The sequence below is a fragment of the mitochondrial genome of Lactuca sativa (genome assembly GCF_002870075.4).
Source record: "Lactuca sativa cultivar Salinas mitochondrion, complete genome".
NCBI classification, from domain to species: Eukaryota; Viridiplantae; Streptophyta; class Magnoliopsida; order Asterales; family Asteraceae; genus Lactuca; species Lactuca sativa.
In genome coordinates this window covers 49,673-72,500 of record NC_042756.1, presented here as the reverse complement: position 1 = coordinate 72,500, position 22,828 = coordinate 49,673, and the positions used below count along the sequence as shown (strand labels likewise).

Below are 22,828 nucleotides of genomic sequence, written 5' to 3'. Positions count from 1 at the left end.
CAAAGCCCCGCACCTCATTAAGATCATATTGGCATACTCTCCCAAAAAAGAAAGAGCAGACCCCATTGAAGACGAGAGTGAGGTACAACAAGGCCATTTCTGTCCACCGCCCTTCTCACGGAGCCGTACGTGGACGTTACCGCTCATACAGCTCCCAGCCAGCAAGCAGTTAGCCTTCCTCTACAAGGAATGGAAGTGTGGGTGAATCGACATCAAATAGAGGAATTCGCTTTTTATTTTCAGCAATAACATGATAAGAGCATCCCTTTCACAAAAACCTACAGACCCCCCCTATCCGGCCACTTCAGCACCTTGTGATCTTTGATAAGATCATTACGAGCCCTCTCCTAGAATCTTTTTTTATTTCGAAAAAAAGAGCATGGTGGATCAGGACGAGAATGAATCCGGTAATCCAGGACATACTCATCCTGGAGCTTATGCTCTCCTCTGGGGAGGGGGTTTTTATAGAGAGAGGTAAGTCGAGGGTAGCCTCCCGCTTGACCGATTTCTCGGAGTCGGAGGAAGATCTCTCATCCGATCATCCTGAACACGAAGGAGCTGCTCTCGATGTGAGATCAGCAGCAAAAGAAAGAAGAAAAGGGCCATGATCCTATGTTCGTTTTCGCCCTGCTCTGATGATGCGCTCCTTGCTCGCGGAGCTACATACCGGAAAAAGAAAAGGATCTCTCTATTACTTTGAGAGGAGAATCGTTGGTTTGACCGACGGACTACGTGGGAAATACGAGATCTAGGCAAGCCGCTACATGTTCTCCCCTTGCCCTTGAACGATAGAAGAACTACTTATCTTCTCTTAGGTAGCGGTCGATCGGTTCGCATCTATGGTCAATCAATAGGTCCGCGGATCCATTCTTCTATACGATAAATCGCCATCTCGTAGCACCACCACGACACCGATTCCCCGACAAAACCCCCGATTTCCCGAGAGTGAGATAGCCGATAGTAGTAGACTAAGGCCGCTATTCCTGACAAGGAATAGAGTAAGGCCTTTACCGATGTGCGCAGAGTATCGAAAGGAACCTCTCGGAGAAGTTCCGGGCCTCGGCAGCCCTCCTTTCTTATCTATTTTCATATATAATATAAAGAGAATAGAAAGCGTACTGACTCTGACTGCTATCTACGATGCGATCAGGGGGGAATAGCGCAAGGGCTTAAGTCATCGATTCAAATCCTATCTTTTTTTCGGTATGCCGCTCCGCGAGCAAGGAGCGAGAAAACAAAGTGGGCTGTGGTGATGTCAGAATTTGCACCTATTTTTATCTATTTAGTGATCAGTCCGCTAGTTTCTTTGATCCCACTCGGTGTTCCTTTTCCATTTGCTTCCAATAGTTCGACCTACCCAGAAAAATTGTCGGCCTACGAATGTGGTTTCGATCCTTTCGGTGATGCCAGAAGTCGTTTTGATATACGATTTTATCTTGTTTCTATTTTATTTATTATCCCTGATCCGGAAGTCACCTTTTCCTTTCCTTGGGCAGTACCTCCCAACAAGATTGATCCCTTTGGATCTTGGTCCATGATGGCCTTTTTATTGATTTTGACGATTGGATCTCTCTATGAATGGAAAAGGGGTGCTTCGGATCGGGAGTAAACACTAGTTACATTACAGGGGAAAAATCGGGGCGAAGGACAAAAGAAAGAAAGAGCGACCGATGCCTACATTAAATCAATTGATTCGTCATGGTAGAGAAGAAAAACGGCGCACGGACCGTACTCGAGCTTCGGATCAATGTCCCCAGAAGCAAGGAGTACGCCCGCGTGTACCAACGAGAACACCGAAAAAACCGAATTCAGCTCCACGTAAGATAGCCAAAGTACGGTTGAGCAATCGACATGATATATTTGCTCACATTCCGGGGGAAGGTCATAATTCGCAGGAACATTCTATAGTCTTAATAAGAGGAGGTAGAGTGAAAGATTCGCCAGGTGTGAAATCCCATTGTATTCGAGGAGTCAAGGATTTGTTGGGAATTCCGGATCGAAGAAAAGGGAGATCAAAATATGGTGCAGAAAAACCAAAATAGAGATGAATGGAAGATGCCTCTGGAACTCTTTTTTCTCCAATTTAAAGTACGAAGTTACTGGCTCTAAGAAGGCAATTGCACCTTAGCCCATGGACTGATACGGAGACTACTCTACAGGGGAAATCTCTTACTCGACTAGAGCGGATCCCGAGACTTCACCCGTTCCTTTAAACTGTTGGGCACTACATTCTATAACGAGAATCACAAGGCCGGTCAACAAGGAACAACCTGGCAGAGTGTCCTGAGATAACAAGGAAAAAGTGAGAACGCCCAGTGACGAGAGTGGCGACATACGAGGATCTAACCTCGACCAACGAGAGCGTAGCTGCTCGACCTCAGACATAGGGATTCTCGGACCGGAACAATGGGATTCGCTCGACCGAAGGGAACGATGCGTAGCGCCATAGGGAGAACCTAGCGTAGCAGAGCCAGTCGCGACCAAGTAGATAGCTCTACGCCTCTGCCGAACGAACGAAGAGCTACCTAAGTACGGTTAAAGAAAGTGAAAATGATAGGTAAACAAAAGAGAGAACAAATGCGACAGAAAGCGTCAGAGCTTCGAAAGCCTGAAATTGAGCTTGAAATTGAGTGTCCTTGAATTGAGCCTGTCGTATCCTTCCCAACCCAAGACGACAAGGCGGTAACAGAACTACGGCAACTCCGGAACGCATCATGCGGTTTGTTTAAAGGCATGGGTTCCGGTCTAGGAGAACTCATGCGACTATTGGCGTTGGGGAAGCCATGCGTTAGGTAAACCAACCGCACATTGCAAGCGAAGGAGTGAAAGCTACTCGACTGTAATGTAAGGAGAGGACCTACAACGAGTTGCGGTTGCTTCGCAAGCAATACTCGACGGTATAGCGCATGCGTCTCATCGTCTTGGGAGCACTCGTAGTTGTTTGAGTCGTTGCGTTAGGGCAATACAACTACGAGAACCAGTCGTCCTAACGCTACTGTCAAACCTACTGTAGTTGTCGTTATTACCACTCGTCGGGTAGTTGTTCCGTAACACCACTAGTCGTAGACTACTAGTCGTTCCATTGTTGCACCACCCCAATGTGTGTTGCGTAGTAACTGCCTAGCTGTCTGTTACGTTGTCAAACCCTTCCGAACAACCACCTATGACGCAGAGACTACGAGTGACGGACAACTAAACGACAACGAGTGGTTGCTTTACCGTCTTGTTCCGTCGCATGTCGTTCTTCCGTCTTTGGGAACACTAGTTGTCTTTGGTTTGGTAAGGCCGACTCGATGGTTGCGGAGCAAGGTTACCAAGGGAGTGGTTGCTTCGCAAGCCTATATATTACGGTCTAGCGTTATCGTCGTTGTGGCGCTTGCCGTAGTGGTTGTTGCTAGTAGTTAGGACCACTACGAGTTGTCGTTACCATATTAGGTTGTTAGGACCACACCACTCGTCGTTATAGCACTAGTCCTTTTTTTTTGTTCGGCGTTAGGGGGCCCCACGAGTCGTCGCTAGCGTCATCGGTTGTTTTGAACACAGATCGGTCACACTACTGGTTGTTTGGAACGCTAAGGCCGAAAGGCAGGCGGTCGGGAACACTAAAGGCGCTTGCTCTGGGCGCTAGGGGCCGTTGCTCACGCAAGCGAAAGGGTGAATTCTTTCCCGGTATGCCGCTCCGCGAGCTAGGAGCGAGAACTACTAGAAAATGGTGAGATCATTAGATCATTAGTGAAAGAAGGACCAACGACGATCCTATCCTAAAGGAGAAGAAGGAGTAGGAGGAGTCAGTTTTCTTTGAAGATCGAGGTTTTAAGAAATAAGGAATGCAAAAAAGAGTAAGAACTACTCTACTTTCTTTATTTCTCCTTGTAGTATTAGGGGTCTTATTGTATTTTATTGGGGTCCGGTGCGGACAATCGGAGTTCGTTCATGCCTTATTCTTTAAGGCTACTCTTTCTTTTGGGGTTCGATCTCTCTCGCTACTCTTACTTAAAGTAGGGTGTTCCGGTTTTATTATTTTTTTTATTGGTTTTGCTGCGAGGGCTTTATTCGCTAGTGGGGCCGAAATCTATATGATGAGTCCGTCGGGTGGGGGAATAATCCCTTCCAATTCTGGTTCCTCCTGGACGGAGGATTCGTTCGAGATCAAAGTGTTGATGGAGCCCTCGCCCGAACCGGAAATGGAAGGCACATCGGCTCGTTCTGCGATCCCAAGGGTGGATGAAGCGGGGCCGCCCCCCCTTACCCACAATTGTAGCTTGGAATCGTCGATGCGAAATCGCATTGCACGACTCGAGGGGGACGGTAGCTCCTATCTGCTGGATAAGGAAAAGGGAGAATATTGGTCCGACATCAAACTCGCGCTGGGGCAAGCTCCCTCCCAGCAAGAGTATCAAAGATTACTCGAGTTTGAGAACAGGGATCTACAGATCCGAGAACTCAAACATGAGTGTCTACGACTTTTTCAAAAAGTCTTAACCCAGAATCCTACCTTGGCCGCCCAGGCCCCTTACAACCCCCAAGAAGCGTTTAACGACTTCTTGGGCCAACATCGCGACCGACTGGACCGGAGGGAATTGGAAGTGGACGTGGGAGAAAGGGACCAAGAAGAAATCAAGTTTTTAGATCTCTTGAGACAAAGGCTCAAAAAAGATGGCCCTGCCTATGTCACATACATCTTTAAATAACTCATTTTGGGATTCTAGTGTTTTAGCGGAAACGCGACCGGATGTAGTCATTTTAGTTTTGCTTTGATTGTGCATGACGAACCGGGTGAACAAAGTCACGATTAGAAGAAATGGTAGTTCGCTGGGATTGTCTTCATTTCCCAGAGGTGCTGGTTCGACTCCAGCTCGTGACAAGGCCTTTTTGGTCATCTATTCATGAATAGCTCTTCTCTCTTGCTCTTCTATCGGTTCTACTACGGTTCCACTAAGTTCTTCCATTTCTTAAGTATTTATAGCCCAAGGCTCTTAAAGCCCACATGCCTATAGCAATTCGATACTATCTATACCCGAAGTTAAAAAAGAAAGCGCTATTTATGGCAAACCGCGGATCGGTAGACGGAAGAGAAGCTTGAAGTGCTGCTGAAGAAGAGAGTCAGGCTTTTTCAACGCCTTTAGCTACCTTTGGTATTCCTCCACGCCTACTTTCTCTATTAGAACTGCTCTCAAAGCAACCATTGCGGGCGCTGCACCGTGGACATGGGGCCTTATGGGCTTCCGCCTACCCTATAATATAAACTGGGTCATGGCTTCTGCGACGAGCTTGGGCAAAGCTTTTGCCTAGGGGCTTCAGAGCTCCTTACTATAGGCGACTCAGGGAAAGTCTTGCTTTATTCAATTCAAAAAAATCCTCCTCTGCTATTATCGCTTAATAGGTCAGATCGATCGAATGGAATGAATGGGCTCAGCCTAAAGGCCTTGAGCCAGAGGTCATACTGATCCTGTCCTTTCAATAATAGTTAAGACGCACACAAGAGAAGGAGACCCAAGCACAGCCAACCTACCTTTATAAATCCACCACACTTTGAAAGTGTTTAGATTCTATTAGTGTGCAGTGAGTGAATAGCTAAAAGAATAGAGTGACCATCTTTGAATATCTAATATCAAGTGGTATAGTAAGATAAACATGGATATAACAAATATCTGGCTCTCGTCGAACTAGAAAGCAATTCCTCCCACTTTGACTCGAGCTTCGGATATAAGACCTGTAAGAAAGTCTATTACTAGTACCCGGAGTTGGTCTCCCATTAATACTTCACCGTGAATCACCTTCTCTCTGTGATCCTCGCTACTTACTGCTTATGCTTATTTGTTATTTCAATGCATCTGGGAATCAAAAATAAGTAACTTGCCGGCCCTCTTCCTTTACGTCCTTCACCCAGCTAGGCAAACGCAGCGCAGCTCAGTCGTGCAAGTTCACGTCGGATTACGGAATCTGGAGTAATGATCGAAATTGAATGTCTTTAGTCAAAAAACGACGAAAGCTGTCCTTGCCATTGAAAAGAGTGCCATGGCCTAAATAAAGTCATCCAAGCCTTTACGCCGTTGATTTGATGCCATCTTCCGTCATCTCCTTGATCGACTGTCCCTAAAAAGAGCCAATGCCAGCTACTCTTCTAAGCCATAAAGCGAGGGGCTAACCGGTATTAACTCCTCCCGTCCCGCTACGCTTCTTCCTTCCCACTGTAAAGGGAATCAAAGGATACCCGTTCGTAAGCTTTCCCAAAGCTTCACTCACTAACAATCCTAATCCACTTAGTCGATTAGCTGCTGGTCGTTCACTTAGCTTAGTGTTAGGGTTTTGAGGCTAGCCCCTTGTTCCCTTAGTGCTTAGACCTTAGCCTACTAGCTAATCGATTAACTACAACCCCACTTCAAAGCAAGAAATCTCAATACTCTTCCAGGTGGTGGACCCAAAGCAAGCTTCATCCATATAACCTTAAGCGGGATAGGTGGGAGTAGAGACAGTGGACCGAATTGACCTAGCATTATCCTACCGACCCATAGCCCATACCTTTCTCGACCGAAGCCATAAGTAGTAGTTTAACGCTTGATCGAAGCGGCAGTTACCAGAAAAGAAGATCAGAATCGGGGCTCGGGGTCACGTATAATAAGATCCGAAATCTCTACTGGTTGTTTCGATCCACTAAGTCACGAGTACAAACGTGGCTTTCTATCTTCCATACCAGCTCATCCTTCAAAACCTCTAACCCTTGCAAGATGCTCTTCCAAGATTGAGAAGTCGCCTATCCAACTAGCGGGACAGCCCTGACATTTCTTCAATGCATCTCCTTTCGGATTCTTCTATGTCAACCTAGCATTTCGAAACGAACAAATCCAGCCAAACTAGCAATTGGACAGGTCCCAGCTTACTAAGTAAATCGGCTACATTCTCCCGGAAATCAAGAGGGATGCCGGATGTAGAACCCGCTATCGAAGAAGACAACTCCCATCTAGGTCAATGGAAGTCAATTGATCTCGAAAACAGAGAAGAAAGCAGCATCCCGCTCAATGCAAGTAGGGAGAACCCGTTCTTTATCTTGTTTCATCAGCAAATGTGGCAAACGGTGGTCTTATCCTCTTTTACTTATACAAACAAGATATACCCTAAAGTAAAGGCGAGTCAATAAAGTCAATAAGCAAAAATCTTTATGAAAGCAAGTCCCATCGAGTGGAGTCAAGGCATGCCTTAAGGTAGTAAACACCAAGTCACTGCACTAGATGTTCTGGCTACATTGCATCAATATTTAAGCCCGATCGTTTCCATGCAGAACCTGTAAAAAGTCAAGCCCCGAGGATTCTAGTTTTACACCCACATACAAGCCTGTAGGTATCACCTTGATGGTTGACCCCAGCAGAGGTAGAGTCACCTGTCGAAAAAAGAGTCTTTCTACGACCGATGGCTAACCATAAAAACGAAAGAATGGCAAAGAGGATCAAAACCACAAAATGGAAGGTTTTCGTAGTCCCCAGGGAAGATGGCTTTAGCTGGGTCTTGCAGACGGGAAGACTTCCTTATTCATTATAAATATCCCACGTCTTGCTTTACGCGATTGCTTGCTATTCGGTAGACGAATTGTTACCTACGCTTTTCTTTGTCTTACGACTTGACTGTGTTTAGCAACTCATCTCATTAATAAGCATTTTGTGAAACTAAATAGACTTCTGAACCGGAAGACTAAGCGAATTCTCCTTACTATTGTTTGACTACAGCCACTTCTACACCTTCATTTAGCAAATCCGATCTTTATTCGTTCTTCTTCTATTTCATTATTAGAATTGAATTATTTCATGATGCTTCAATCCATTTTTTATATAAAGTAACTACGACCAGCTACTGCTACCCCAATCTACGATACCTTCTCATCTCCTTCGATTGGTTCCGTGTGGGGCATCCTGCTGAGAGACATTAGCTAATATAGCCTGCCCCTTTTTGCGTAATACCTCTTTCTTGGTATGTGGTCTCCTGCCATTTTTCTAGCACAGTAGTTGCATAAGCAGTCATGTTCAGGGGACGGAGTTCAAGGCGAGTAGTCTCTGGAAGTAGGTTCATCCCCCCCCCTCTTGGTTGGCGATGGCCAGGTCTTTTGGTATAAATGACTTGCGATAGTCTAGCTAGCGAAGTAGGGTAGGATAGCAAACGATGCGATAAGGAACGGAGTCTGTAGCTGCCCTTCTATCTTTCTTTTAAGAAAAAGAGTGAATCTATAGAGAGCTAATATACTATATGCTTATAGTACCCGAAGGTAAAATAAGCAAGGCATAAGTGAGTCTCGTGCGCTAAGCAGGAGTAGGTCTTTGGTCAGTGCGCCCACAAAGTAAGGGAGGTTCAGACTTTTCTTACATAGACGGAAGTTTCACTGAAAGCTAATGCGAAATTAAGAGAGACTTTCACTATGCAGTGGGCTAGCTTTAGTTTGTCTGGTCTGGTATCGATGCATGCAATAGGAGTTCTAGTCTTGCTATATGTCTTAGCTTGTTCCCCTCTATACAGTGCTGGTTCGAAGACTAGGCAAAGATCGGAGACTAAACACGAATCATCAATTCCTTTGACCATTCGTTTTGAGCCTCCAATTCTTTTAGAAATGCTAACGAGGTTCAATGATGCCGACGAAGGGAACCAGCTGAAAGGTTCTCAAAGGCAGGCGCATAACATAGGCTGACTCATAGGAGAAGGCTGTGCGTGTAAATCCCAACTAGAGAGCTCCTTTTCATTGGCTACTCGACCTATTTGGAAAGAGCTACTCTCAAGCCTATTCTGTTACTTTTGAGTCGATTTCTGTTTCAAAGATCACTTTTATCAGGCCGGAATAAAAAAACCACTTCTCATTCTGGAGCGGTAAAGTCAATAGCATTCAAAACCGTCAGGATTAGAACGGATAGAACGGTAACCGAAGGAGCCCATTTCTGTTCCTTCGCCTTTCTTTCATTTCATTAGAAAGTTCCTTCTTTTTGTTACCCGGCTTTGATGAGATAGGATCGGAAAAAGGTCTGACTCTATGGTAGCCGACTTGATTGAATTTCCCTTAACGAGCTACGAATCTAATATGGTTACGGGCTTCCTGCTCTAAGAGTGGGTTCCTTGCCCCTGTCTCCCATAAAAGAAGAAGAAGCCAAGACTAACTTCATTTAGTTGTGAAATATTTATATTCTGCCTTAACCATGCCAACCCTGTCAAAAAGATTATCCAACGGAAACTGATGATTTTTCTCGGATGTGAAGGCTTAGGCTTCCATTTATGTTTTAGGTTTCATTTCTTTTCTCCGCCAGGGTGCTCACTTCCTTCCTGTTCCCAGAGCCAGCTTCAGTCTGCTTTGCTCCATCTAAGGCTAGGGCTAGGCACTTAATCTCCCCAACATTTCTTCTTCATGTGCACATTTGAAAACAACCTATTGGCTTCAGACTTTTCCTTCCTAGCTGCCCGGATCTGATGCACAAAAAGAGGCCATTTATACTATACGCAAAAGAGCACTTCGGATTCAGGCTAGGCTAGACTTTCTTGCCTTAGGTCAATCAGGTCTTTCTCTTCCCTTACTAATGCTAATGTGGGATCAGTTACTTCCGAACAGTCTATTGACTCCCGAACAGCTACATTTGTCCATGAATTCCCTTCTGCTTCACCTTGTGGCCTATCACAGACAGCTATGGAAGCTGCTAGCTACCTTCTTCCCATTCTTTAGTTGCCCGAGATGAGTTCTACACCCTAAGGAGATAGAGAAAGCCCTTCCAGAGATTCATGTCAAACCAGTTCTTGAAAAACAGCCAACTCATGCAAAGAGTCCTTTCCCCATGCCCATGCTATGAAAACTTCACACCAAGTCAAGCCGCTAGCTTTAGTAAGAAATCGAGATTCCTATGGCTTGAAACTAGAATTAGATAAGTATAGTACGCAGGGAAGTACCTATCTGAAAGGAAGGTAACGGCTGGCACATAGGGACATCGGTTTAAGCTCCCTCAATGGGTAGCTTTATCATATGGAATAGGTCTCTGGCTTGCTCCTGTCTGCTCTTTGGTTCTCTATCGGAAAGAGTCGTAATCTTTCCTTTCTGTCTACTCTACTATTGATTCCCTTTGGCTCGCTCTGTCCTAGTAAGTCATCTCACTCTCCTACCTTGACTTTAAAGAAGGGACATGTCCAACGACTGCTACCTCCTGGGCTTGATCCTGAATCGAAAGCGATCTCCTTTTGCTTTCAGCCTTTCGGGACAGAAAGGCATCGACTCCTATCATAGCTCTTTCCGCCCGTTACCGCTCCGTGGGCAACGATCAAGACCGAAATACATTACTACAGAAAAATGCCCTACGAGAGAGAGTGATTCGTATCTACGACCTCCTCTTGGTTTTGCTTTGCCCCCTCTTTCCGAGAGCCCCTCTAGCATCAAGGCGGTGCAACAATAGTAGAAGCTGGAGATGCAACACTTCAGCCTGATCCACAGTAGGTATTGGTAAGTGTTCCCTTGCTGCTCTATCTCTAGATCTGTCTCAATCGGTCTGTCGCAAACAACGATCCAAGAAAGAGGAGTTCAAGGCTGGCGAAGTGAATCTCTTTCTTTCCTTCTTCTAGTTCTTGAGTGATAGTAGCTCATCTCTCTTCTTTCTTCTGTCAACTGTCCTTTACCGGTAACTGGATCAATCGCTAGCTGGAAAGTTTCCACTGTCAACTGCCGTAAGAGGTCCTTTTCCAAAATAGAGAATAGGGCATGGAAGCTTTCTGCTATTAGAGGAGAGTTTTGACTGCAAGGGAGGAAGGGGGATTACGCGACTTACAATTCATTTCCTTAACCCCGAAATAGCAACTTGGTTATAGCTGACAGAAAGTAGAAAGACTCTAAACAAAAGGTACTGGACAAGCTCTTAGGGAATAATCTCTTTCTTATTTCTTTCTAGACTCAATCTCTATCCGGTTGGAGTTGGATTGAATCGACTTCGTCTTCTTCCCAACAATGAACCCCGTTCAAGCTGTGATAAGAGGACGTTTCCGTACCCCTTACCTTACTCAAGAAAGAAAGTCATGCTGATCAGTAGTAGTGTCTAAGAGGAAGGGTTGGCGCTTTGAGCTACCTATTTTTTGTGATCAAATTAGAAACTTAGCTTCTCACGTTGCCATAGATTCTCCGGAAGAAAGCAATCGGCTTTGCCCAAGTTGTAATGACAGAAAAATCCCTGTCGATGAAGAATGTTTCGAAAGCAGCCTCAAAGCGGTTAGCTTCGCTTTCCTTGACTTTAGAGAGGAATGGTTTCAGATGAACTACTCCCTTTACCAGTTGATGAATCATGCTTCGAACACCTAGACCAGCAGCCGCTTAGTAACGTCTGCGCTTAGATAGCGATGTGAACCCGCCTTCCTTACCTTAATCAATAGATAGGTTTGTACTACTACCAGTAAAAACAGAAAGTTTTGAAATGCTTTTCGTAAGGCAAGGAAGTCAGTGCAGGTAGGCGAGGGCAGTTCCGGTCTACGATTTATGGCAGTCTATTTTCTTTCCTTTTCTCGTTGTAGCAATCTTTCTTAGTGCACCCGTAAAGAGAGAATGCTTGGTAGCAGGACAGTAGGAGTTCAGTAGGCGGGCCAGTTCACGCCAAGGATAGCAGTCCAAGGGTTGAAAGAAAGTAGTAAACCAGTCAGCTAGCTGAAGTTATCAAGTTCAGAAGTAGCAGCTCTCCTAGCTGCACATTCATCTTCCTCTCTTGCTCCACTTTCACTACCCGCAGCAAAGCTAGGAGATTCCTGAATAGTCTGCTGCTTTCCTTCATTTTCATAAGAAAGGTGATGCATCTGTTCCACCTTATCTAGATTTTCTTGGCATAGCACTGCATTTGATTCTTTGGGAAGAATGACATCATCTACAGATAGGTCTTCATTAGAAAGCATTTTCAATCTATTTGCTGCAGACCCAACAATTTGACAGGCATTTTTCTATCATATCAGCTCACTGCTTCATACCTGAAGGTCTCTGCACTACTTTCCAGTCATTAGCATTCTCAGTCTTTTTAGGGACCGCTTTCTTTCCTTCTTCTTCTTCAGAGGTTGAGTAAGGGTTTGGGTATGATTCGGGCACTTGACAGTTGAATGCCCCGCAGTTAAAGCATTTCAAAGGTTTCCAAGGCTAATCCACTTTGATAGCTGGAAAGCAGTCAAGAATAAAGTCAACCTCTAAGTAATCTACTGCCCTAACTAAACCACCAAGAGCGGATAAGGCAAAAGGGTGTCAGCACCCACTCCTGGGCAAAAGCATGCTAAGGGCGCAGCTTACTCCTTCAATAGCAGATTCAATAGCAAAAGAAAAGAAGCAAGGCCCGCTACCACGAAGACTAATCAGACGATAGATGGCACTCGGTTTCCTAACTCATTTACTTGACTTTCAGCCTTTCATTTTCGGCAGCTAAGGAGGCTGTCTTCTTTAAGCGAGCGAATGACTAATAACTAAGAATGGTGCTTTCCTTTACTAATCTAATAGAATACCCCCTTCTCGATAAGTAAGGTAGGTTGGCTGTGCTTGGGTCTCCTTCTCTTGTTGAAGGCTTTCCTACTTCTAATAGAATCTTCTAAGGTCATCTCCTCTTCAGCTTCTGAAGTTACCACGGTCTGTCATCAAACCTCATAGGCTAAAGAGAAAGCTAAACAGGGGTTCAAGATTGAGTTCACTGGCCCTCGGAAGTTCGAGCGAGTTAAGCTTTCTTTCCTTCGTTTATTCCCTAATCCTCTTAACCGAGTAACTTCCATCCTCTGGCTTTCTCCAGTAGGTTGCCTCTAGAGCAGTTAGTCTAGCATTTCCGGTTGTTTATATAGGATCCTATGTTCACATAGAGAACTTCTAGCTTTCAGTCCTTAGTTCAGGATCTCTACCTTTAGAATAGAATGATCATGCCTATCCCTCTTTGGCTGGCTTGCTTTGCTTCGCTTGACTTTGATTTAAATAGAGTTCGAGCTCTGAGTAAGCTCTTGCTTTGATTCACTTGGTGCCCTAAACTAAAGGGCTTGAAACCAGAGCTTTTGACTTAAGGCTTGGTGACAGGCTTGAATCACGGAGGGTGACAGATCAAGCAGTTACTTTAGCTGTTGAGGGACTGACTTTAGCTCACTGATCCGATGTGATTGAATTCCCTAGGAAAGAAGGCAACTAGCTGAGGGTGAAGGGCAAGGAATGCGAGAACAAGGGATGTCCCACTTTGACTGTATTCAAAAAGCAAGCTAAGATTCATCAGAAAAGTAAGTTGCTTTCGGACTAGAGGCAGCTGTTGCGGGTTCAGGTGCGGCTAAATCAATAGGACCGACCGTCTGGGATAGGCGGAGTTGGTAGGAAGCACGGTTGGCGATAAGCTGGTACAGGTTTCATTCTTTCTATTCAATAAATATCTCTTCCCGTAAATCAAATAGACTAACAATGTAGGCACCCGTATGGCCCATTCTCTTGTTTGTTAAGTGAAGCCCATCCACCATCTATGTTAAGGAAAGGCGATCCATCCACCAGCCCCAAAGGTGATTAATCCATTCCTTCATTCTTAGGAGGCGGGCTTTCTTACCATTAAGTCGGGTGGTGGCAAACAAAGATAGGGGAAGGAAAGGCACTCAACTGCTCTATTCATACTTTTTTCGGCTAGGGATAGCTAGTCTGAGGCGGTGAGAGATATGGCAGAAAGGGGGGGTGTCCTGGTCGGTTCATCGGCTATAGACCAATTCGAAGAGCATTCGTTGACCTCTCCTTAGGGGTCCCAGCCCTTGTGGCCCCACAGCCTAACATTGATTTTTATCTTTAGATTTTCATTCTAGATAGAGCAGTAAGAAGGATCTCTTATGCAAGCTTTCTTGATGAAGGGTACCTCTTTATAAAAAAAATTGTAATCTTCCCTTCCTTTTTTAATGGATTTTTCTAGCCTCAATGGCTATAGCATTCATTTGATAAGATAGCAATCCAATCGTAAACCGTAATCAGTGACACACAAAAGCCAAATCATAAACTTCGGAGCAAGTTCAATAGTTTTCGAATAGCTTCCGTCGAATTACGCTTGATAATAATTAATGGAGTGGCAAGCAAGAGCAGAAGGAGGAAGGTGAGTAGGGTTGGTGAAATGATGCAAAAAAAAAGGCATGATGAGATCTGAACCCCTACCTTGACTAAGAGAATTAGGTTATTCTTTTGCTGTTGGTCTTTGGTGCCTATCCATCCTATGCCTCGTACGTAGTCTAAATCAGAACTGAAACCTCTTTTATACCCGGAAAAAAACTTTGATTCATTCCCTTGATTTGGCTATTCATTCTAGCAACAATCGTCAAACACGGCATAGCAACAGCGGCTAGCTACTTCCTTAAGTTAGAAGCTGAGGTAGGACTAGTCTGGGTATGAATCAAATCCATTCCTAGGGTGAGTCCTTATGTAAATGTAAGTAGAAGGCAGCCATCTAAGAGATGTTACTAGTCTGATCTGGTACGATGTAGGTTGGGGGTTTTGAGTCATAGAGAGTCTGTATTTTATTGGACTTGGCGAGAAGTGTTAAGAGCAGACTAAGCTAAGGAATAAAAAGAGGATTTGGATGCTTATCTTCCTTCCTACACCTAACTTGGCTATCGCTTGTCAGCTTCAGTCCCTGTTGAATCGGTTCTATCCGTTGATTTCTGGTTCCACCCTAGGATTCTTCCTTCAGCCCGAAAAGCCAAGCCACTGATGCTACTGCTGCTAAATCAGCCGATGGAGTGCAACGTTACCGGGTCATTCTGTCGGTTTTAAGAGCCTTCGGCAACCGGCAAAGAAAGACCGTTCTGAGTAGCAGTAACAACGCTCATAGCAAGCAAGAAAGATGGGGTAAATGGGCCGGAAAGACAAGTTTATAGAGTCGGAGAGCTAGTAGAGCTCATAGGTTTCTACCTGTGACTAACTTAGTGTGCTTTTGGTAGCTGCTGCCATACCAACAATCTATTTTTCGTAAATAAGCACTAGCATTACGGTGCGAGATCTGCCAAGCTAAGCTCAATCACAACCCACCGGCTCAAACAAAGGCTGGATCGGTTCACTGAACGCCAACAAAATATAGCAAGTCCTCTAGCAAGCCAATTCCTTTCTTCATCGCCTTCGACAGCTAATCACTATCGTACTCTCGGTACTTACTATTTGAGTACTGGTATTGGATTCTCCTTCAGCGGAAAGATGGAATTGACCATGCACACTGACTCCTATTCAAGATATGGATACTAGACTGTCCTGCATATGAGACGGATTGTTCTTCTAGCCTACATCGACGGGACTCAACTCCTTACTCTCTTCCTTCTATACCTATTTGAAAGTCAGGAATAGCAGACTTGTTCACCTATTTCCTTACTAGAGCAGATACTTGAGGACATAATGCAGCCCGTGTTACTGGTGTGTGAAAGGATAAGCGGTAGTGCCCCACACCCGTGATGCACTTCCTTGCTTTCAGGTATATCTCCAGATAGATAGGGTTTTCTCTCTTGTTTAGTGCTTCTCACTCTTTCCTCTCAAACGGCGATACCTTAGCAGCATTTGGCCCATCCCAGAGTGAAACTCCCTAACCAGATTCCGAAACTAAATGAAGAAGAACTCCTAAACGCAGAAAAGACACCTGCGACTGCAGCTACTTACTTGGCTTTCATCCCTCCTTATACTTATTCATGAGGCTTCACTTGGCATAGATGCCAGGGCCTTGTTCTGACTTCCGAGACTCATCTATCCTATTACTGAGAAAATTCCCTACTTGGAGTGAGAATCCCTTTATCCCGAAGCAGCGGCAGAAGCGGTTTGATCTCTTACCTTTTGCTCATATCCCAGAGACTCGTCTGCAGTTAGTTTCTCATTCGAATATGAATAATCAACAAGGGCACCTTCTCTCTTTACCTTTACTGGCTTTAATGACACTGCAGGGGACGCAGCAACAGACTCTTTCCCCTCAATCGCCGGGGGCTATTATCCGCTCACTCCCTTGCTTTCAGAGAACTCCCCCAGTTATAGATAGATAGTCAAAAGGGGCTTTCTTACTCACAGGATTTCAGGATACTCGTTAATGCCTCACTCCCTTCTTCTACTTCTGACATTCTACTTGAAAGTCTGATATCCGATAAACTAGGTTTAGCTTGAATGTCTTAGTTCACATACTCTACGGGATTTCTTCTTTACTAGAACTCTTTTCTCATGACGTGGTTGGGAACGTTGTGTCATCTGTTCGTTTCGATTCAAAAAGTTTAACTTCGAACTAACCGGGAAAGCAGAAGCGGAACATACTTATATAATTAAGGTACTTCCTTACTTAGAGTGAGAATACTCTTTATATGGCACTTATCCCATCCGAGTACTTACTTGACTTACTTTACTGAAACAGCCTAAGCACCTTTCCCCGGGATTCTTCATAAAACCAGCTTCAGCAGCAAAGACTTCTACTTGAGGACAGTCTACCTTTGGTGGTGTGAGATGCTATTCTTTTATACGGTGGTGTGAGATGTCATTAGACTTTATCATATTCATTTGAATTGAGCGTATTGTAAGACTAATATGGCAAGTCAACCGAGCGTGGGGAACGAACGAGCGTGGGGGTGAGATGCATGCAATTGAAGCAGCTACCTGAAAAGCTGGGTTTGATTCCCTTAGATACCTTTGGGTTTAGCCTTGAGGAAAGACAGCATATACCAAGAAAGAAGAGGTTGGAGGGCTTGACAGAGATGCGCGGGATGCTCCGGAATGAGCCTCAACAGAAAAGAAGGAAACTTCCCTATCTAGTTCAAGTCCTAAAACAACGGATATTGGAGAAGCTGAACGAGAAGAAATAGCCATATCCCTAGGGGCACCTTCGATCGATACTGCCTTAGACCCTGCCCTTGGTCCTAAACCTGCTTACGCTGGAGAAGCCCTTACTTCTTCAGCTTGAAAGACATCTCAGGAAAGAGCTACTTCAACTGAAGAAATTTATTTAGTAGCGAGAACCCTTCCTACTCGAGAATAAGGTCAGGAAGTGAAGCGTTTTTTCAGTTTTTCTTGAAAAATATAGTAAGTGTTATGCGGGGGTGGGGATTCAGACCGATGAGGGGCGTAGGAATTGCCCTTAACTGTCCGGAAGGCTGAAATAGCTTTCTCGGGAGCCTCCGGGAGGTCGGGGTATTCAATCCCAGGATACTCAAGGAGCAGGGCGTCGTATCCCAGGGGTTCTACTAATACATCGTATAGCGGGTCCAGGCTTGAAGTTCTACCAAAAATGGAATGGGACAGTCATTCGAAAATGAGAAAAGAAAATCAGGGTGTCAAGACATCTATATGACCAAGATGGCCATCTCACGAATTGGATTCGAACCAATATCAAGCTACTTTCCTTTAGTAGATCTGTCATCCCCCTCATTATAGTCCTCCTAGAATCAATAGCATTTCGTCGGAATACATCCTGTCTTTTCACCTTAGTAGTCCTATGCATAGTCAGTACTATAGCCCCAATCATGGCTACTAATAAAATCAGACTAGGAACCAAAAACCAGACGGAATAGTAGGTATAAAGTAAATTGCCCAATGTTTCCAAATTAGTCCAACTTCGTACCTTTCCGGCATAAACCATATATCTCAGAGAGGTCGTATTTCTTTGGGTTGGTAGTAATGGAATGCTTTCATTATCTAAAATGAAGAACATTTCCCACCAAAAGATCAGTCCAATAATACCACTCACTGGTAAATAGCGCAATACTTCTTCGTGAATCTCCGCTATTTGAATATGGAACATCATAACAACGAATAGGAATGAAACGGCTATAGCTCCTATATGAACTACTGGGAAGATCATAGCGAAAAAGTCGAGACCTAACAAAAGAAGTAAACCTGAAGTGTTGCGAAAGACTGGGATGGGAAACAAAACGGAATGTACCGGATTTTTAGCACGTACAACCATCAAACCAGAGACCAAAGCAAGGCTCGACAAAACAGAAAGTATCATAGTACGTCGTCCTTCCCTGAAATGGAACTTTCATGCTGGAGCAAGAACTAGCATGAAAGTCGATCTATTACAACCAGCGCGGTTGTTCGTATTTCATTTTCTTCTTCCAAGCCCTTCTTTCTTAGCACTGAGTTACTTACGGAATCTCAAATCTCTCTCGCTTCTTCAGCTTGTTCCTGTTCGTCTATTCGGGACGGGGCAGGCAGCCCACATACATGAAGAGAAGAATAGAGAGGGGGTTATCCTGCTTAAACTTGGGAAGTTTACTACTGGAAATTGGGAAGGGCTATAAGTAGGCCGTTTGCTATTGCTATAAGGGCTGCTCGCCTTTATACGGCTTGGCTTCGCTATCGCTTCTATGTAGTGTAGTGGTCGACCTAAAAAGTCGTATTCCTGCCATGCCTATTATCCAGTGCTAGAAGCTTCGCCAGAAGCAAGCAAGACGAGGTCGCTCTGCTTCGTAGACAAGGCTCGTTCCGTACTTGACTTACGAGCTCGTGTAGTACTCGCCCCTATCTCTTCTCTAAAGGGGCGCACACTCGCTGTCTACTAAATGAGCTCACGAAGCGATCTGGGAGCGAAGCCTTCAATTTAGTTGCTTCCCCCCTTTTCTTTTCCCTCACCCTACCCTTTCATTTCCGCTTAAGCTTCCCCGGTTTGGGGGATTAATTGATTGGATACCCGAGAACCATAATCTTTCCTAGGAACAGCTTCTACGACGATAGATAGGGGTCAGGTTTGTTTGGCATCTATGCCCCCTGCCCTCCAAACAGTATGGGAGCCTTTCAGCTCGTACTGCTCACACTCCTAGATCTTCACGGCACCTCCTCCACCATAGTGTGAGCTGGGAGCAGCTCCGAAAAGCGAGGCCTACTTAAATAAGTAATGAGCTTTCAACAACGTTAACAACACTACGAAAAAAGTAAACTATGGTTGCCCACTGATCTGATCATAGGTGAAATCCAACCCCTTCTCTGCTCCTTTCCTGACCCTTTCTAAGCTCTTGGATCCTGCCCTGCGCCTCTCTAGGCTTCGCTATCGCTCATGACTGGTATATGGATCTCTCTATGTAGTGGTCGGCCTTCTAGAAGCTTCGCCAGAAGCGACTAGTCGCTTCCCGAATGCCCCTTTCCTTCGCTACTAGGAGAGTCGCTAGCTTGCTTCATTATATTCTATAAGCGGAGCGACTTGTCGAGTCTACGAAGCTTCGTAGTTGCTTCCCCCCCCCTTTTTTCTTTTGCCCCGCCATGCCACTAGATCCATAATGACCGGCGAGTCGGAACATGTATGAATATAACCACGCGGAGCGCCGTACCGGCCTATCGAACGAAGCGAAGAAAGAGATCATTGAGCCTATTTAGCCGAGCGGAACCCTTTTCAAATAATATATATATATATAAAATAATAAGCTAAGGGGGCTGGGAATCGCAAGAATTGAAAAGTCCTCCATTGAATGGGATGAGAAAGACAGGTTCGGAAATGGCCGGATTAGCAGGAGGAAGGGCGGCCCCACCCTGAAACAAAGGTGTACGTACATAAATAAAGAGACTGGTTATGGCCTTGATAGGGCTCCTTCCCATCTATCTTGACCGGGAAGAGGGGGGAGGCTCTTGCGGAAGCCCTGCCCGCCCTTCTCTATTCTATTTTTAGGATCCCTCTGAGGAGGCTTTCCGGACTCGTAAAAGACGGCTAGGAACAAGAATAGGGTCAGTAGTCTCTGCCGTTGCAGGTCCTTCTCCTTCCGCTGAGATGGCCCTCTTTTTTGTTTTGTTTGTTCACCGCGGCACGAAATCATGAAGAAGCTGGAATAACTCAGAAAGAGAGTGGCGCCTAGCCGTTGAGAGCGTCTGTTGTCTTTGTAGAGGAACAGTACGATCTTGGACTGGCCCCCTTCGCATGACCTAGAAATAAAAAGAAGTCCGTGCTACTATAAGGCCTCTAAACTCCTCCCTCAGGACACTGTTGCGTTGCCCATGGGGACGGGCTAGCCCCGACTTCCATAGGTCCTTGGTTCGACCTCCTAATGAGAATTGAGGTCCTTGCGCGGGCGTCTCATCCCTAAGACTTGTTTGCTCTGTATGGAGTGCCCCGTGGTTCCTCGAGTGCCAGCCGCAGAGAGGAATGCCATCAACTAGGGCGCTATTGGCCACTAACCACTCGCTCGCCGGACGCTCGGGCTCCGCGTTTCAAGTTCGTTATCCTAACCGTATCCTCTGCTCCACCGGGAGCCTGACCCCTTCTTCTATCTTATCTACTGCCTTGCTCCTCGGCTCCATACTGCTCCAGCCGCTCGCTGTAATAGCTTGCTTCTCGGGTGGCTCGCACCCTGGGTGGTGCGGCTGAGCCAGAGTGGGCTCAGCAGTCGGCCTATCTTTCCGGGCGCACGCATAAAGGCATGATTAGTTCCACAAATCTCACTGCACTGACCATAGTAAACTCCTTCTCGTTGTACCGAAATAGAGGTTTGATTTAAACGACCAGGTACAGCATCACATTTTACACCTGGGGAAGGTACAGCCCAACTATGAAGTACATCAGCAGATGTTACAATAATACGTAGATGACTTTTGGCTGGTACAACCACTCGATTGTCCACTTCTAATAAACGTAATTGACCCAATTCTAGATCATCTTCTGGAATCGTATAACTGTCAAAAGTGAGTGACTGTTCATCGGAACTGTTATAGTCCGAATACTCATAAGGTTGGGTCGACGCCCGTCTCCCCCCAAACTGTACTTGCAAGTTTCCCCGCAAAAAGCTCTCCACGCCTACTCTTAGAAAGAAGACTCTTTTTCTTTAGTTAGTACCGACCGTAAGACCCTTTATGAGTAAGGGGAATCGAAGGCCGGGGAAAGTTTATTGGCAACAGGGAACCCTTTCTCACCCAGTCCTACCTACCCTATGTATTCAAGGGGGGGGGCTGGAACCGAAAAAGACCTGGTTCCACACATATGAGACAGGCAGAAGGTATGGGACGACCAGTTCACCATGGAAAGCGAATTCGATCCTATAGTCGTCTTCTTTGTTCGAGAAATGCGCAGTGGAAAGGGATGCTAGTCGGCTCGGAGAAGTTGTAGGCCCCAATAAAAAATATCAAGATTCCTCACCTATCCTGTCAGGGGCCCAGTTGAACGCTCGAGTATAGATTCCCTATGCTCATCGGCCGGGGCCGGCCGGCCCGTAGATCTGGATCCATCCATAGACCTGACCTGATATCGTTTGTCCAAAAAGAAAAAAAAAGTTGGTTTTTAGTAGTAGTTCATGATACCTCGAATTCCCACGTTCCAGCTTGCATTATGCCAACAAGTCCCACCCCCAACTCTAGCTGAGAAGTTGAGTCACCCTTCTTTTTTTTCAGAAAAAGAATCGAATAAAGAAAGAGATAGTCTATATCCTGTATCGATCATAGGATCACTCTATGAATAGGTAAATTCTCTGTGACCTCCCACCGTTCACGACATCCCTTGCTTCTCGCTGCGAACGGCTCCTCGGTGGAAGAGTAGAAGCGCTGGTCCCCTTCGGTCAAGTTGCTTGTACCTGCTGTTACCTACCGTAGGACCTCCGTCCCCGAAGCGAAGAAAGAGGAGCAGGAACAAGAGGTTGTCCTCTCCCGGCCCAGTAGTTCCGCAACTACTACCGTGGTTGTTGCCAACGGGGATCCCCCATTCCGAAAGGTTACTGGGCCGGCCGTTAGGTCCAAAGTTGTATGCCACAGCTATGGTGCCGATAGATTCACTACTTCAGCGCCGTTATCGGACATTTCAGGCTGAGCATCTATTTCTCGTATATCGCTCCACACCGAGAAGAGGGATGTGTACCTCCAGCAACAACAAGATGGAACCATAGGCTTCTATGCTGGGAGCATTTCGGGGTCTAGGTCTAACCATCTCAACTCCCCGTTTCTGGCATGCTATAGTTATTTAAGTCTCTCGACGGCGGGAATGGGAGATTACCGGTAAGCCAGATGCTTCGCGAACCATATTCTTAAGGCATTTCGTTGCACTTAAATCACCCTCGTGAAGAGGCGCACTCCGATACCATTGATGTCCAATAGCTTTGATAGTAATGGCTGGATTTACTACTAACTCGTCCATTGAGTATAAGAGAGCAAATGATGGTATAGCAATGAACATCGGGATGATACTAGGAAATATGGTCCGAAGAATCTCGATAGTAGTTCCATGAACAATCCTTTGCGGGATTGGATTTTTTTCTTTTTGGAAATGCCATAAAGCGCGAACCAAGATCCGTGAGACGAAAACCAAAATAAGAATGAGGAAGAAAAAGATATCGTGATGTAAGTCTATTATTCCTTGCATCATAGGTGTTGCTGCGTCTTGAGATCCTAATTGCCATGGTTCCGCTGCATCACAAGGAGCAATTGTGAGAAATAGCCATTCTAGAACAATCATTTGATCTGTTTCATTCTTTGACTGCTCTGCTCCCCCAAAAAAATGGAGAGACTTGTTCTTGCTCTTCCAATTAAGGAAGACGGATTTCGCCGGTTGGTCCAACCAAGAAAGACATGGGAATTTTGGGCGTCAGATTCTTCTTCTTCTCTTACTTACGATATTTCGAGTTGGATGAACAGATCGCTCCTAAAAGCAAGCAGCCGTGTGATCTTATATACGATACCACCAGACGCGCCCCAGTTTCAAGCGAGCTCACCCTATGGACCTTGCTGAACTAGATTCCCTGCTAGCGAGAGCGGCTTAGAAAGATAAAGGAGCACAAACAAGGGTTGTTTGAAAATGAACAGATAAGCTAACGCACTACTTATTTTCTGCCTACTTGCAATGCAACTACTCCTGAGAAAGACTCAAACTGAACTAGTTGAAGCTAAGGGCCTGCCTTCCCAGCTACTGAGGTAAGGGGCAAAGGATCCACTTGATTCATCACT

At 45.4% G+C, this 22,828-nt stretch overlaps 5 protein-coding genes across 5 annotated transcripts, besides 5 other annotated features.

The window, feature by feature from the left end:
* Positions 1–13: 13 nt before the first annotated feature.
* Positions 14–72, bottom strand: nad1 (NADH dehydrogenase subunit 1; one part of a trans-spliced gene, as the record gives it). Coding sequence (YP_009652409.1) covers positions 14–72 — 59 coding nt within the window.
* Positions 73–1,099: 1,027 nt separating this feature from the next.
* Positions 1,100–1,230: a dispersed repeat (first copy of repeat X-05).
* Positions 1,231–1,252: 22 nt separating this feature from the next.
* Positions 1,253–1,609, top strand: nad3 (NADH dehydrogenase subunit 3). The gene has a single exon. The coding sequence runs from the start codon at positions 1,253–1,255 to the stop codon at positions 1,607–1,609; it is 357 nt and encodes a 118-aa protein (YP_009652413.1).
* Positions 1,610–1,670: 61 nt separating this feature from the next.
* On the top strand, positions 1,671–2,042 carry rps12 (ribosomal protein S12). The gene has a single exon. The coding sequence runs from the start codon at positions 1,671–1,673 to the stop codon at positions 2,040–2,042; it is 372 nt and encodes a 123-aa protein (YP_009652412.1).
* Positions 2,043–3,692: 1,650 nt separating this feature from the next.
* Positions 3,693–3,811: a dispersed repeat (first copy of repeat X-08).
* A 13,384-nt stretch (positions 3,812–17,195) lies between these two features.
* On the bottom strand, positions 17,196–17,927 carry nad6 (NADH dehydrogenase subunit 6). The gene has a single exon. The coding sequence runs from the start codon at positions 17,925–17,927 to the stop codon at positions 17,196–17,198; it is 732 nt and encodes a 243-aa protein (YP_009652411.1).
* A 1,018-nt stretch (positions 17,928–18,945) lies between these two features.
* Positions 18,946–19,062: a dispersed repeat (first copy of repeat X-09).
* A 1,116-nt stretch (positions 19,063–20,178) lies between these two features.
* On the bottom strand, positions 20,179–22,340 carry cox2 (cytochrome c oxidase subunit 2). Its single transcript has 2 exons — positions 21,957–22,340; positions 20,179–20,628 (listed from the first exon to the last, which is right to left on the bottom strand). Exons 1-2 carry the CDS (start codon positions 22,338–22,340, stop codon positions 20,179–20,181), a joined length of 834 nt encoding a protein of 277 aa, YP_009652410.1.
* Positions 20,480–20,541: a dispersed repeat (second copy of repeat X-15).
* Positions 22,147–22,234: a dispersed repeat (first copy of repeat X-11).
* Positions 22,341–22,828: the final 488 nt, after the last annotated feature.